This window comes from Idiotropiscis lumnitzeri, chromosome 10, assembly GCF_059441095.1.
Source record: "Idiotropiscis lumnitzeri isolate Australia: NSW breed Sydney's pygmy pipehorse chromosome 10, RoL_Ilum_1.0, whole genome shotgun sequence".
In the NCBI taxonomy this organism is placed as follows: domain Eukaryota; kingdom Metazoa; phylum Chordata; class Actinopteri; order Syngnathiformes; family Syngnathidae; genus Idiotropiscis; species Idiotropiscis lumnitzeri.
In genome coordinates this window covers 3,644,674-3,661,116 of record NC_142400.1, presented here as the reverse complement: position 1 = coordinate 3,661,116, position 16,443 = coordinate 3,644,674, and the positions used below count along the sequence as shown (strand labels likewise).

General features: G+C 41.7%; 1 protein-coding gene across 2 annotated transcripts in view; it reads left to right on the top strand.

The window, feature by feature from the left end:
* The window catches only part of LOC148328648 (mannosyl-oligosaccharide 1,2-alpha-mannosidase IA), a 107,903-nt gene that overhangs the window by 64,446 nt on the left and 27,014 nt on the right, over window positions 1-16,443 (top strand). For both annotated transcript variants that reach the window (XM_088306654.1, XM_088306653.1), the window contains exons 3-4: window positions 10,119-10,234; window positions 12,249-12,329. In XM_088306654.1, coding sequence (XP_088162780.1) covers window positions 10,119-10,234; window positions 12,249-12,329 — 197 coding nt within the window. The remainder of the gene's footprint in view (window positions 1-10,118; window positions 10,235-12,248; window positions 12,330-16,443) is intronic.

The following is a 16,443-nucleotide window of genomic DNA, read 5'->3' as shown; positions in this document are numbered from 1 at the left end:
GGGTCATGTGCCTCACTCACTAAAAAAAAAAATATTTTCTGAAAAGTATAAACACGAAACGAAACATGGAATTTATTATACTCATCTAAACACTTAAAGGCCCTTTTAAAAAATATCTAAAAGCATCCGTTTAACTTTTTACTGAGAAATGCATTTTATAGGAAACTACTTTCCGGACAGCCCCTGTTATACCCGTCGAAACGCTGAGAAACATTTTCGTCTGAAAAAAAGCAAATCCATTGAATGCAAACCATGAGTTTCTTTGTTGGTTTCTTCTGGGAAATAAATCACCGCGGACACTCTGCCATCGTCGCCTCATTTTGCTGGTAAACAATATGAGCTGGAACTGATTTTAGGCTTCCCTTTTTTTTTTGTGAGCTCATTACCTTATATAACGTAGCGCTCCCTTCACTCTTCAACAACACATTTTTTTTGGAAAAGTATATCATATCCTACCCGCGGGAAACAGCCATGTCTAAAAGTGGACTTTAAGGTTAAGATAATGGAATGATAGATGGAAAAAAAAAGGGGTCAAAAAGCAGATCAGGTTTTCATACCCGTATAAACGTTAAAAAAAAAAAAAGATTTTTGAAAACATCTGTAAAGTGATATGAATCTTTTTGACTAAAGATGGCAAAACTTTGTGGAATATTTGTTCAAAACACAACCCAGGAGTTTCTTCTTCAATTTGTTCTGGGAAATAAATCACATTGGACACTATCCCATTGCGGCCTTGTTTTGGTGGCGAACCGTCTGAGCTGGCTCCGATTTTTCCGCTTCTTTTTGCAGCTTCCACCACCTTCTATATCTGAGCTCATTACACGTTATCTAACTCGGTGCTTCTTTCACTCTGTTGGCGTCAGGGGAGAAGGAAAAAAAAAAATCCGCTTTGCCTCACCAAGACCAAACGTCCTCACATTGTCATCCATTACGCTACAAAAGTGGCCTGTTCGGAAAATAAACCGTTCCAGAATTGATCAGAGAAAACACAGAGGAATAGTTTTTTTCTTATTTTTTTTGCACTCTAAGATGGTTGTTGGTTTGAATCTTGGAGGGCGTCTCGTCTCAGGCCTTTCTCTCAAGGTTAAGGTTAGTGTCAGTTGTCAGCTCAGCATGGAGATGGCTCTCGGCAAGAAACTGTTTTTCATTCTGTTAGTCTTTGTTTTGATGCACCTGTAGCGCCTGCCCGAGGTGAGTATTGTCCTTGATGATCTTGTGAGCTCTGCTGAGGCACCGGGTGGTGTAGATGTCCGACAAGGCAGCCGATAATCCTCAGCGCTGTTTTGACTGTCCTCTGGAGCCTCACTCGGTCTGCCTCAGTGCAGCTGCCGTACCAGGTAGAGACTTGGTTCACGTGGTCAACATCCTGTCCTTTTCACAGCACACTCTATGGTCCTCTTTTGAAAAGAACGAGGTCCTCATTATGAGGCGAGATCCTTAAAAGTATCTGAGATCGGTTCATTCCCGTATGCGCGACGTCATTACGCTCCTGTCAAACAACGCATTAATGTGCACCCATGTCAAAACTTTGTGTGTTTTTTTTTTGGGGGGGGGGGATGAAAAAAAGAACATTGCGGTCTGGTTGCCCATCCCCCACGCTAGTGAGATTTTCTGCGCAACATGTTTATCTGAGAGTGTTCAAGCGGGCGCTCGCCGCTGAGACCTCCTGGAATACACGGACAGATTCTCATCGGATCATTACAGAACAGCGGGGGCATCATTTTGCCGAGGCATCTCCCAGAATGCCAAATGAGAAACTGCACGAGTGAACCCTTCACCTTTCGCCCTCCAGTAGCGCGCCCGGTGACCGTTTAAAAGCTAACGTTTATTGGCGAATCCCAAGGGCCCTTCGCAAAGCGGCTGATAGCTGCTCTTAGATGATGGACTGGATGGCAGCGGGCGAGGACGTGGCCTGGGATCCCGGTTGAGCGCAGATCGATGGGCCAAATGATGGAACAAGCGACTCGGCACACACACTTGACAGTATTTATTATTTAGTTATCTCTGGTCGCTTCCAGTTGGTTGAAGTGAAAGGTCAAATAGTGTAAATTCTTTAAAGAGCAGAATAGAAAAGTGTGTTTTAATGTCGGCTTCACCACGGGTAGAGCACAAAGACCACGTGAGTTTGTGTTGTTGTTCGAAAACAACCAAATCCGTTTCATTTTGTGTTTTTTTTTTTTTTTTTTTTGTTTATAGAAATAAAGGGCTGCATTTGTCTGAAGTTGACTTCAGAACCGACAAAGTCTTGGTCTTGACTTGATATTAACACCTCAAAAACTTGATGTCAGTGTCTCAAAGTCTTGGAATGAACTTTGTCTTGATGCCATCACTTAAACGATGTCTCTTACCTTGGTCTCAAAATCTCCCAAGTCCTGATTTGGTCTCGATTCTCTGCAACACTTTCGCACTATTAGGTTTTATAACAAAGAGTCCAACGGAAAGCATTCAACTGGCAAGCACTTCCCCCCAGTAATTACCTTCAGCCACCTTCAGCGCCATAGGCGGTTCTCCCGGTGCCACCCACCTTCACCTCCCAGGCAATTACTTCTCAATGGGCCCGGCTCCCGGTCTTGAAGAGGCCCGCCATGAAGGTTAGCGACAACAGTGAGGGAGTGGCGGCCATCTCCCGCCGGCAGCTTGAAAGGAAATGCCTCGCAAATGGTGCCTATCACGGCAGCCTGTCGCATTACAGTCCGCTGGCAGAGCGAAAGGCTCGTTACCATATGCCCGCTCTCCATCTCCGGGCCATGCATTTTTATATCCCACGGGCTCTCCCGTCATTGTGTGCGAGAGATCATCTGTCTCCATAGCAACCCGCGTTTAGGTGACAAATAGCTATCTTGTACATGCGCGCCCCGCAGAGAGCTCTTCCGTACCCGCTTCGTAAAATTGCCCAGTTAAATTGTCAAGTTGTCGAGCGGGAAGTGCTGGCTTGGCATTTTTTTTTTTTTATGGTATATATTAAACTCTGCATGATGATTGGAAGAATGATTAACACATACAGAGCAATGATTTAAACCGGAGGGTGTCCACTAAGAAGTGCGGGGCGTTTGTGCCATGCAGCTAAAAACAACTACTTAAAAATAAATTAATAAAAATATTCACAGCCTGCATCAGGATCCTAAACTTGTACTTGTGTACATTTGTGCTTTTGCTAATGGGTTGTGCCGCTTGAAGAACAGTACTGTGATATTTAATCAAATCTAATGTTTGAGCCTATTTTTATTTTGTTATTTTTTTTTTTTTTAAATGAGGTATGCATCGAGGTATGAGTGTTAGCACGAATGGTTGTTCGTCTCTGTGTGCCCTGCGATTGGCCGGCAACGAGTTCAGGGTGTCCCCCGCCTACTGCCCGAAGATAGCTGGGATAGGCTCCAAAGTAGCGGTTTATAGTCCGGAAAATACGATAATTTGACAAGACAGCGTATAATGGAACTAGATGTTATATGATCGGAAAGGATACGATGCGACTGGATTGGTTCCATAAAAGCTGATTGGTCGGTTCGCGGCTGTCCTCGTCAAAATATTTGGACGTCTAATTTATCATTCTTTTAATTGGGAAAAAAAAAAATTGGCAACGTCAAGCCTAAAAGAAAACAAAATGCGGTGCCGCCAAATTTGTCCTCTTTCTTACGGGGATTACAGCAAGTCCCCCTCACGGGAACGCAGACCCGTCATCAAGCCTCTGCAAAGGGATTATAGGCAAGATGATGAAAATCGAGTTGCTAAATGTATGACGAAGCTGCTGGATTACGCGGGGGGGGGGTGCTCCATTTTACTGTAACGCTTCCATGGCAATCTGATGTTGACAAGGGTGAGGGTCAAATGGACTTGAACTACTTGATGTTCCCCGGATGGCCTCAAATCCCGCGTTTGCGTAATCTGATCACTGATCGGTCTGCGGTGACGTCGTCCAGCGGCGGGGCGATTTGTAGACGCGGTGACGTCACGGCGACCCGAGACATGTCGTCGTAATCGCTGTTTGGCAGCTTTAATCGCCAACATTTCCTGCCAAGCGCTTAAGCCGGTGGCGGTTTTTAGCCGACTATTAATAAACTCAACTTTATTTAGAGTTGCTTCAGTGCGCCCGGTCACATCTGTACATCTTTCTAGTCATCGCTTTTTTTTTTTTTTTTAGACGACAATCTTGGATTAAGTCGTTTTCGCTCCTGTGACTGTTTTTTTTTTTTGTCTAAAATTCAGCAGGTCGACTCAGCGTAACAGCAAGAAATTTGACATACATCTAAATCGTTAGTCGACCCACGAAAAGGTCAGAAGACGCCAAGCCCAAATAAACACACAAAGTCCATTTTCAGGTCATTTCAGGTTCTTCAAAAGTAGACTGGCCTTAGATTTTGTCTGATTGCTCCTAAATTTCAACTCTTACACTAGACCCGACTGCGAAATGGAGAATAATTTAAGTTTTCGTGTTTGCATGTGGGTGGAAGATGGCGGCAAAGTTTGCCGGCGAGTTCATTTGGAGGTTGCTCTGCACGAGATGTCAAGATAGTCGAAACTGCTGCCGTGGCAACTTCCACATGCTCATTTCATTTCGTGTGTCCCAATGTCGTGGAGTTTTAGAAATTGCAGGATTTCATGCGAATGAAATTTTAAGTTTAATTCCCGAGGAAATCTACATTTTTGCTTCCATCGATCTGCACAATCTCTCCGAATTGTCAGCCGAGTCGCTGGCTGCACACTCGCCGTGTACAAATGTTTGATTCCTGAAGCAAAGACTTGGCCGCCTGACCTCAGCAGTCCCCTCCGTGTCTCAATCGCCTTCCCTTTATTGCCCCCGCGTTATGTTTTGTCGGCATAGCAATTCCAAGTCGGGCGCCCGCCGCGGAAAAGGGGGGGGGGGCGGGAAAGGCGGTGTCAGAATTACAGGGCGAAGCTGCATGAAATGAATTCCCTTTGTCCTGCTAGGCTTGAGGGAACTTTTGTACCTCGCTCAGCAGTCTGGGCCACACTTGAGAAGCGAGGGGGGGGGGGGTTGTAGATAGGTCATGAGTGATCCCAACCGCCCCTAAGCGCCCTGGAAAGGAAGGAGGGTGACGCCGCAATCAAACGAAGAGCGGTCGCCAGAGTGGAGTTGGGTTCATGTGATGTCGAGTGCTGCGGACAAGTGTTTCTTACCAGGCTAAGCGACATTCCTCAAGGCGATAATGCGGCGGAATATTCAGGATCTTTAATGCAATTGGGTGTGAAAATGAAGACGAAGCGGTTTCCATCTTCTGAACTTCAAGCACCACCCCAAATCACTAAAGCAGAGGTCTTCGATCCTGTTCCTCGAGGGCCGGTGTCCTGTCCTGCCTGTTTTCCGTCTCACCCTGCTGCAACGCACCTGATTCAAATGATCAGGATCGTTATCTTGCTTCTGTGGACCTCGCTGATTATGGAAAACGGCTCACCGGCCCTCGAGGAACAGGATTGAGGACCCCCAAATTAAGCATACGCCTCCGTATATGAGTGAGTGGAACCTGATGTCAGTATTATCCGAAGGGTTTATGCCACACAACTTCAAAGGTTGCCAACCTTAACCCTGTTTGGCCGGGATTAAAAATGTGGTTACCCACCAAATTGCGTTGGTAACATGAAATTTGGTAAGAATATCGATCAGGAGTTGACCCACAGAGAAGTCTCGAGTGGCCATCCTGTAGAACATATTCTAAGGAAGTCCGCCGGTTGACAGCCTGTTTTCTTTGGTCCTTCAATGTGGCGATGTTTGAGATCAACATTTTAAACTTTTTCCGATATTCAGAACAGACCATCTCTGTAAGGGTCTTCAGCAAACTCTGGAATATCCCCAAAAAAACAAACTCCCAGAAATCTGCTGCCGAAGCTCGCTCCGCTTCGCAATATAAAATTCAACAAGCACATCTATTACGAGTGGACCCTCGAAAAAAGTCTCTAGAAACCAAGCCTTAAAATCGAACCGATTTCATTTTGAGGCGGCCATTTTGGTCATTTCAAGGGTTCAGTGAAAGGTCAACTTGTCCTTGATACTTTGTCCGATTGCTAGCAAGTAAATCAGTCATTGGGTGCAGCTTGGCATCGGTTTGATGACTAACCATGAAATTCACCATTATTTGTAGGCGCATTCATCCTGGTGAATATCTACCGTTGACTGCCGTCCTTCGCAACCTCTGCATTGTGTCAAACCTGAAAAGACCCAAAAAGTCTGCCAGTTTGCTTTGAATCTTGACATTTTCGGCTCATTTTGCCAAGGTGTGCGTGTATCTGAAGGCTTTCTAGCCTAATCAAATCTTCCGGCTTTTACCTCCTGTCCGATTTTGCGGCGTGAGAAGCATGCTGACCATCGCTCACCCGCCTTCCCCTGCCGCCACCGAGCATGTTTGATCGATGCGCGGGAGGCTTACGGATAGCGTGGAGGATGCGAGCGTTCGATAACACTGTAATCTCATCTGAGGGGGCTGTCATATCAGCCATCCTGACACACTCGCCGCGCTTTCCCCTGGCGCCAAATTAGGCGATTAGATGGAGGTGCGGCGAGTCTGGAACGCCAGCTCTAATCAAGTCCGAGGCGTTTTTGCATTCAGTATTAGCCTTTGATTTAGTTAATGTGTGCGAGACGCTCTTTGGTGTTTGATCACAAATCGATCTGGAATAAAAGATGGTGGTCGGGAGCCAGTTGAACGACTCCGATGGTCAAACGTGCGAGAGACAACGCGTATGACACAATGACTGGAAACACATCTCTAATCAGTGGTTGTAGCTTGCTGAATCGTGTCACCACTCATTTGAACAAAATATCTTGGGCGACAGGCAGTGAAGAAATCTTTCTTGGAATCGTTTAAAATGATTCTTCACAACCATTGATCACCTTTTTGGGGGCTTCACCATACTCCAATTTTTGTTGATCGTTTTTGTATTTTAGGCGTGACACCACAACTCACTTGTGACTGGACTGGTTATCGATTCAAATTTCCAAAATCGATTCGATTCGATACACAAGGCCCTGATTCCATTAGATTCATTGAATCGTGATTCACATTGATTGATTTTTTTGATCAAACAATAAATACATCTGCCTTCATGCTTGTTGGCGCTAACTTAAGTGCTTCCGCCATTTTGTTTTATATGCTACTTTCACGTAGTGACGATCCTGCATGACATAGAATAGCACCAATTGCAGTCTTCACATGAAAATTATAAATGTGAAATGAATGTCAAACCGAAATGGGCAACTGAGAATTTATTTTATGGCTGCAGGTGATTTCAAGTTTTGGCCATTTTGATCAATTTAATTTCGCATTTGGATCATATTGGATTTTCATACTGGATTATATTGTTTGCATTTTAATCCACTCCTGAGGTACTGTCCTCATCTTCATTCTTACAGGTCGGATCCCGGTCATCATGGTTGACTGAGACCACAGAAAAAATTGTGATTAATAAAAAAAAAAAAAAAAAAAAAAAAAAAAAACTTTTAGTGCAATAGTGGTCCAAGTGCTGAATGCAATAATGGACCACACTATCTATTGCATTGCCAAAACTGAAACTTGACCTTGATTTCCATGTAGACCACTATCCATTAAAAAAAAATATACACTCACTCTGTTTCTGACTAAAAAAAAAATGGAGTTAGCCCAATCTTGTTCTCAATGTTTTTTTTAGAAATGAAAGAAATTGGCCTCACTCTTACAATACTTTAGAACTTTATGGATAAGTTGTCATCTTGACTGACGGACGCAGTGACATTTCTCATTCTCGCTCGCCAATCTTCTTAATCCCATTTTTTTTTTTTTTAATTATATATATCCATCCGCAGCATATGTGTCCTGAATAGCAAGCGGCTCGTCGTCGCTAACGCGGCGCTGACTCATCCGCGCGCTAACCCCGCTCCCATGGTGCCAGACAGCATTAGCGCTAACAAGACGCCCATTGCCCCCGCCATTGATAATTGGATGGCGGTAACCGCTGGCAACTGGGTGGCGTGATGAGTGTGAATCCAGGCATCCGTATCAATTAGCATCACCCGCAACACCAAAACGCTCAACTTGGCTCGCCAAGGGATCCGTTACATGATGCTCTCGCTTCTCAACGGGCATATTTCATTTGAACGTTCACCGACACTTCATTAGGTAAGGAGGAGGCACGCTATGGCGAAGATTAAGATAATGCTCCATTTCTGGGAGCCAATCGTCAAACAGTAGTTATTATTGTGCCCTTTGAATTTCCCGTACACGGTAAAAACTTTTTTATTACCTCTGCCAAGCAACAACAATGTGAAACAATGTTGCGGATGTTATTTTATTTTTAATTTTGTTCATTTTGATCTATGACAATTTCGTATGATTTGTTTTTTAATGTGGGGGGGGAAAGTAGCCATTAGCTCTTTTTTTAATTACAGAAAATTACTAACGTGAAAAAAAGAGAAAAAATTAAATAGAATTTAAAAAATAAATGAAATAAAAAAATTAGCAAACTTTTACAAAACACCCAAGCAACAAACTCATTGATGGAAATTTTTCAAATGAAACCACGTTGCAGATGTAACTATAACACACCGCATTCTTAACGAAGCGATCAGGGTGCAGTTTAGTGCAAGTCTGATCCAGCGCTTGTAAACATAGCGGAGGCGACATTTCTTCGCCTGTATCAGTCCTTGGGGCTCGCTGTCCGATGGGGTCGGAAGGCTGCAGAAAGAAAGAAAGTCAAAGAAAAAGAAAAGTGCGATTGGCTCATATTGGTGCCCTGAGAACAAACATTGATGGATTGATCTGCTCCGTCTGTCCTGGCACGCAATCAATCTTCTTCACTTTAGGCTTGCTGTTTTTTTTTTCCCTCCTCTCATATGGAATTTTCCACACATCTTCTATTCGGACCAAACTGTTTCGTAATCAAATGTTCACCGGGACTTCGAAAAAAAAAACCAAGATGAATCGGAGTCAAATGATTAGGTTGATTTCATTGCTAGTATTGTCGCGGTGCAACAATGAATCGATTAAACGGCAATCGTTGAATCGTTTGAGATTTTTGTTGTCCTCCATGAAGAGTCTCTCTTAAAAATAAAACTTTTGCAAACATCTGTGGTTACTTTGGAAAACAATGAGCAACAGTTTTGCTGATTTTCTGACTTTCTGGACTAAACTCGTAGCTGAATTATAATTTGTCCGTGCATTTTCTGCACTGTTAATTTGAAATAATGTTTTTTTTTTGTTTGTTTTTTTTTAAGAAAGGTTTTGAAACTATTGAACTCATTCATTGATTAACCGAATAAATTTTTGACTGCCTTTTAATCAAATCTAATCAAAATTTCAACATGTCATTGTTTGAGAAATAACCATTGACCAAATAATCATCAAATAAATGAATTCATTCTCTCAACAATCCTCAAATTTTGAAATGAAGTTTTAATAAAATGAAATTAAGTGAAAAAATGTCTAACAGAATTTTTAAAAATATTGTTAAATTTAAATCAAGCAAATAAAAGTATTAAAATATATTTCATTGAATAAACTCAATAAATACTAAATTTATATATATTAATTTAAAACCCCTACCAAATGTGATTAAATTCCGAATGAAATGAAATAATTCTAAAAAATATCAATGTAGAACAGTAATTTAAAAAAATTAAAATACATTCCTTTGAATTTTGTAATTTGATACAAATAAAGAATTAAAAAAACAATTTGAAAATTTCATTTTTAATTCAATTTAATTATTATTTCAAATTTAATTCTTTGAATTTTTAATGTATTTTTTTTAATTACTATCGATAAACACATCAAAACATTTTAAATTCAATGCAATTCCGTCCCATTTTGCAATGAACTCAAATTATAATTGTCAAAATCTTCTTACTTTACTCAAGGCCATGCTCGTGATAAAGAAATGATCATCCAGATGATAAAGCACCTGCTCAGATGGCTTTTTTTTTTTTTTTGATTAGTGAGATGCCTCCATGTTACAACGGTGCTTTGAATCTTCCTCCCTAGCGCATGGGCTTTAGCGCACTGACGACCTGCTATATTTTATTCATCCGTACACAAATATGAATGTCATAAATGTTTCCTCCGCAACAGCTGCGGCGCTGGCGGTCATAAATCACGGCGCGCGTCACTTAGTCACTTTGTGTGGTGTTCTTGCAGGTGGCCTGAGAGGAGCATCCATCATCGACTCGCTGGACACGCTCTACATTATGGGACTGTTGGACGAGTACAATGACGCCAAGGAGTGGGTCAGGAGCAACCTGGACCTAACCTCGGTGAGGCCATTACTTATTTTTTTTTGCACCCGTCTTTATGGCCACTCGCGCAGCATCTGTGTCAAATTATACGTTTGATTCTTTATGCCAAAATGGCCGACTGACTTTCTGTTCAATTTAAGGCCTTGAGACTTTTCCCTTTTGGTTTTAAAAATCAATGATTTATACGGTCCACATCACTGCAACTGGTTTTGCAATTTTTTTTTTTCACCATGCCCACACACCAGTTCGAGAAATAGCTTAACAGTGATGGGACACAGCGATTTCCTAGGATTAGGGTTGAATTGGTCAAATGTCGACGCTTGCAGATATTTGTAGAAATCAGTGCTTCTCAAATAGTGCCGTGTGTGACCCTGGGAACATGCTTTTTCTCCGCCGTACTTCAGTAAAGTGTAATTGCACATCCACTCCAGTAGGTGGCAGTGGTGCTTTCACTGCCTATTATGCATTGCGAGTATTAACTCTTCGGTGTCGGTTTGTTTTGCAACAAAAATGCTATAATTTATAGTTGCAGCGGCGAGTGGGTGGTGGGGTGGGGGCGCAAATTGTTTTCTTCCTGCTTGGGGGGGCGTAACAGCAAATAATTGAGACCCATTGATGAAGTGTTGAATATTAAATCAAGTAAATTGCAGTTGATAATTATTGTGAGAAATTCCATGTTCAACGTCTTCAGGTCTTCGATGTGTATTGCTACCAAATCGGAAATCTGGCCCAAAATGTCTTTCTCCAACCAAAATGGCCGACATCCTCTTCAGTTTCCAACGTGGCTCTGCCAGACTTTTTTTCAGCTCAGAATAGGCTAACTGTAAAACTGGTGATTTCTTTTTTAACTTTCCGTGGAGCATGACAGAGTCCGCATTTTTTGGTGGTGATGAAGACTCCCAAATGACATCAATTTTAACGAGGATTCAAACACTTGCGAGCTCCTTGTTTATTCACACATCGCATTTATTCACACATCGCACGCCGCCGCCTCGAAATGAACTCGTCAACATGAACACTGTGAACAGGAACAAGAAAAAAGAAGTCTTTTTGCCTTGTTATTTCTTCCACTGGCTGCGCATTCTAAAGAGGATGATGTCATCAGCATCGTGCTTTCTTGCCCCGATCGTTTGTGCTCACATGACCCAGATCAACGCAAATAACAGTCTTAAAAATTAAAGCACATCGATTTTGGCTTTTTTCCCACCAGTCAGCACGTTCACGACCATAAATAGGCAGCGTAAGTCTAGCGTTGCCCCTTCTAGGGTTACTTTTTGTCGATAGTATTTATCTACCGGGTCAGGGTGGCAATCTCCCGTTTACTTGCAGTCAAGGAGACGCGGCCGAATTTAATTGTGAAACAAAAGCACATTAAAATATAATGAAATGAAATATTGTATGTGGATGAGTAATTAAATTACATTTAAAATGACCCAAAAAATAAATTTCTTCAAACTCTTCATATGAAGATTTAATTTCATTTTTAAATTTAATATCAAAAAATGTAAAATAATTCATGGCAACCATTTCTATTATATTCAGTTGTCTAATTCCTGAAATAAATTAACAATTAATATTTATTTAAAAAATGATTAAACAACTTTAGAGAATATTTTTATTAATTGAATTTTAGATAATTATTGGTAATATTATTTTCCTTCATTTTACCTAGTAGGGAAATGACGTGATAAGAGTATTCAAATTTCTGCGTTTCTTATCTGTGGAAGTGAGATGTTATTAAAAATAAAATGTCTTTCGCATGTGTGCGGCACAGATTCGGCTCATATTTTACTCTTCATGCCATGGCTGCGTTGACTGACGAGCCGCCGGGATTCCATTTTTGTCATTCCTCCGCTGATTTAACGGCAATGCAGATGTAACGCAATTGCTTTCTAAATATACACATTCGACAAAAAGAAGTTTGACTGATGACATTATTAATGATCATATGTGTTAACGCTTTAATGTCGTCTCCTTGCTGACAACCCTGACAAGTGACGTTCCCTCGCTCTCTTTCGCTCTCTCGCCGCAGAATGGCGAAGCGTCGCTCTTTGAGGTGAACATCCGTTACGTCGGCGGGCTGCTGTCGGCGTACTATCTGACGGGAGAGGAGGTAAGATGAATAGATGTCTCGTGATGTTATCCCGCCGCCCTCCCGCCTGCCAGGATCCACTTCCTCTTTTTTTTTTCTTTTTTGTTTTTTTTTTGCTAGTCCAAAGTTTGACGGATGAAAAGACTTCCCGGGAAGCGTGAGACAGTACAGTACGAGTGCGACTGCAAGATTGCGCGTGTGTGTGGGGTTGCGGAAAAAAATGGACTTATCTTTTTTACCCGGCTAGTTTTTCACCTGCCTATGTGTCAGCTGAATTGGATTTACTGACATCTGTCTTGTGTTGTATCACGTTAGAGCTGGCAGTGGAAAAGGAATAGAATGAAGTTCCCCAGGCTGGGAACGTTAGCATAAACATGTCTGTTACGCTAAACAAAGTATACCGAATACGATTTCTCGCTGCCACTTTTGAAAAATTTATGAAACGGATGGAGTGAGGTTCCCGATGCTGGCAGAGTTGGCGCTAGATGTCTAAATTATGTTGACAGTAACCAAGTGCTAATATGAAATACCATATACGATGTAGCGTAACACCAGAGATAAATGGAAAATAAATGGTGTGAGTTTTCCTAGGCTAGCAAAGTTAGCATACATTCTCTACCAAAATGAAATACCAAACTCAGCTTAAGTACAAGTAATGGAAAATGAATGGTGTGAGGTTCCCCGCGGCTAACGACGTTAGCATAATTACGCTTACATGATACTGATAAAAACTGAACCGATACAAAACACTGAAACACCATTCGTAGCGTTCCAACACAGACAAGTGGGAAAAGAATGAAGTGAGGTTACCAAGACCAACCTTCATTATCCGTGAAGAGTGGCTGGAGGTCAGCGAGGCACCGTAATGAGCGTCTCCCTGCAGCAACGACACCCCCCCCCCCCCTACCCCTCCTCAACCCTTCCACTCTTGCTGCTCCCACCCGACTATTTTTAACAGTGACCGACCACATGCTACGGCTGTGCACAAGCTAATGGAGAAAGCGCCCACGGAAAGTCTCCGATGGCTTTAATGGAAATTGATTTGAAATATGAACACATACGCCATATAGCGCAATATGTCGGATGTAACCTATTTTCTCGAGGTGCTCTTCTAGCGCATCCGCGCGGCTATACATTATGGAGCGCTGTTGACGAATGACGACATTGTATCAGCACCAATTCTACGTTGAAATAACATACTTAGCTACAATATAAACATTTGGGCAAGGAAAGCAAAGTTAGCATACATAGCATAAATATGTGTTCACATAAACTAAATGCTAACTAAAAGTTAGCATTTTCTGATAGCATTTTGAGTGAAGTGAATAGAGTGAGGTTTGGCAATTTTGGTGTATTTTATACCCCGGCGAATGTTTTCCCAATTTAATGCGCTAATGTTTAGCAACAAGTATCTGTCGACTGGACGAACCTCATTTTGTGAGCATTAGCTGGATTGTGACTGGAGTGAGGTTCCCCAGACTTGCAAATGGGTTGACACATATAACATTTTCTCATTCATTCATTCATTCATTCATTCATTCATGTGACAGTTTAGCTCTGAGCTTCGGGCTATTTCTGTTGTTGAACAAGGCATCTATTGTTCATTTGTAAATGCGGCACAACCAAGTACGTCTTTCCTTGTTGGTCCTTCTACCCACCTTCCAGTACAGCGGGTCATGTTGACATAATCGCGTCATCTTGACATCCTGACATATAATCAGGAAATCGGCTCATGTTCTACACACTGGATGTATTTTGCATCACGTGCATGTTCATGGAATTAATTCAATTAAATGGAATGAATTATGGCACCACTCTATGAGGAGTTTTCAAAAATTTTGATTTACCATTTCGCATGATTATTTGTTACAAATTCCTCGAGAGTTGTTGGGTTTCCCATCCGCCGACTGTTCCTACTTCAATGGCATTTTAAACACGCCAATATTACGTCAGGTTGACTCATGGCTGTTGACGTGTGTCAGCAGTCAGTCGTGTAGGTGTGCGCGTAAGCTCCATGTTTTATTCATGCATAGCACGCAGACTGACAGCTTCTTGTTTTTCTCGTCGATGGTCGGTCCACTGACGTAAAACCAATCTTGAGTCGTTACAGTGGCTCGAAAAAAAATAACAAATAAATATTTCTGAGTATTAATGGTTTGTTCCAATGCATGCCAATTAGAACAAAAATGACTTTAATAGAGACAATTAAATGCCAAGGCAGAACGTTAAAAGACATTTAATTGTGCCCTTAATTTGTAATGAGAGTTGATGAAATACTAACTTGCTGACGTTTGGTTAGCTTAACACCTAATGTAGCAATATAGCAACAGGCGCATCTGAAGCAAGCTAGCATGAGTACAGCTAGCGCTAAAGCTAATCCAAAAGAATTTCACATCATAACACACATAACTCACACAAAATAGCAACTTGAGTGCAGGAAGTGCTAAAGCAGATTGTAATTTCTTTTCCTTAAAATGAGAATTGATCATTAATAGAAAATTCTAAGGCAGATTCATAAGGATTTTACCTCATGTTCTAGTTTGTAGTTCGCTAAACCCTGCCCCAAAAAATGGATGCCCTGCTCTGAAAATAAGAATCCTTCAAATGCTAAGGTGCTAACAGGTGCTATGCTAAGCTAGAACAATGAATATTTGACATAGTGCCCAAGCTTGTTACTATTTCAAATGAGAAAAGATTAAATGCTAACAGTTGCTATGCTGGCATACATCAAGAAATCAAGATGTCTGTCTCCGCCGCGAATAGCGGGGGTTGACTTTATTTCAAATGAGAATTGACCAAATGCTAACGGAACAAGAGAGACATTCCTAGGAATCAATTTTTGTGGACCTCGCTGCAAATGACATTTGTAGTTGCTGCTCGTGTGCTTTTAATTGAGGAATGGAAAGCCTAACAAAGACTTCAATGCGACAGGACCCAAGTAGAAGAAAAAGGCTGCGTTGCCAAGAGGCAGCCGTCATTAAGAGTTCTCAAATGAGTCCCTGCAGTTTTTTGTTTGTCGCCCCCCTCCCCTCCACTTCAAGGCATCACACCTTTGATCCGTCTCACTGCAGGATTCCAACTGTGGCAGGCTCATTTGGGCAGCGGCACACAAAGAATCAACTGATTTGTTCTGATTTTATAAATTGAAACCTAGAGCAACTGTTAGCATGTTTTCATTTTGATCTACCCTCATTTCAAATACTTTCAGACGACAAGTCTTAATGTCAAATCCTTTTTGAGCCGCTGAAGCGTGTTCCGTATTCAAGTTGCTAATTTGCAATGCTAGCATACCAATTATCATCACGTTCAAATTCAAATGATATCAAATTGGATCCTTTTTCATTTTGTGTGGCACACTGCCCAGGACGTTATGTTAAATGCTCCTCACTTTTGAATACTCAGGTTTCGCTCTTGCTGCAATATTTTGTTAGCATACAAACGATTGGCAAATTAGCATTAGCGGCAATTCTCACATCGTACATGACACAACTGCAGGGCGTAACGGAAATGTATTCCCATCTGTCTTCGTGTTTGTACATGTTGCTAACTTACACTGCGTTTGCGTGACACGTGTTAGCATTCTCCATAGGATTAGACTGAAATCAGCAAATCTGCTGCGTCGTCGTTAAATAAGTGTTTTGGAGGCGCATTCAGACGAACAGATGCGGCTGCACCTGCACGTCATTTCCAGAATGTTACTGCACATCTGACGGAGACGACGCAAGCGGTCCGCGTTAGCCGCGTAATGAATGTCAATTTGTCGTGCATGGCAAGTGGAGGTCAAGACCCAACGAAAAACAATGCGATTACACGGGGGGGATAAAAACATCAAATAAACACGACAACGCGAACTCTCGAAAACACGCTCAAAGAAACACAAGTGGATTAAAAAAAAAAAAGTGTTACTTAGCTACTAAATTCAAAAACAAACATGAATTATTATTTCATTGTTCACAGTTTAGATGCTAATAAGATTCATCCCTGACATCACACATGATTGAAAGAGGTAATAAAATGAATAAAAATAAAGTAACCCTAATGATACGATCAGTACAAAAAATGGATAGAAACGAAAAAGAAAATAAAAAAAGATCCAAACTTTGTTCATTGTTTTCTGTTTGGCTTCACATTCAAC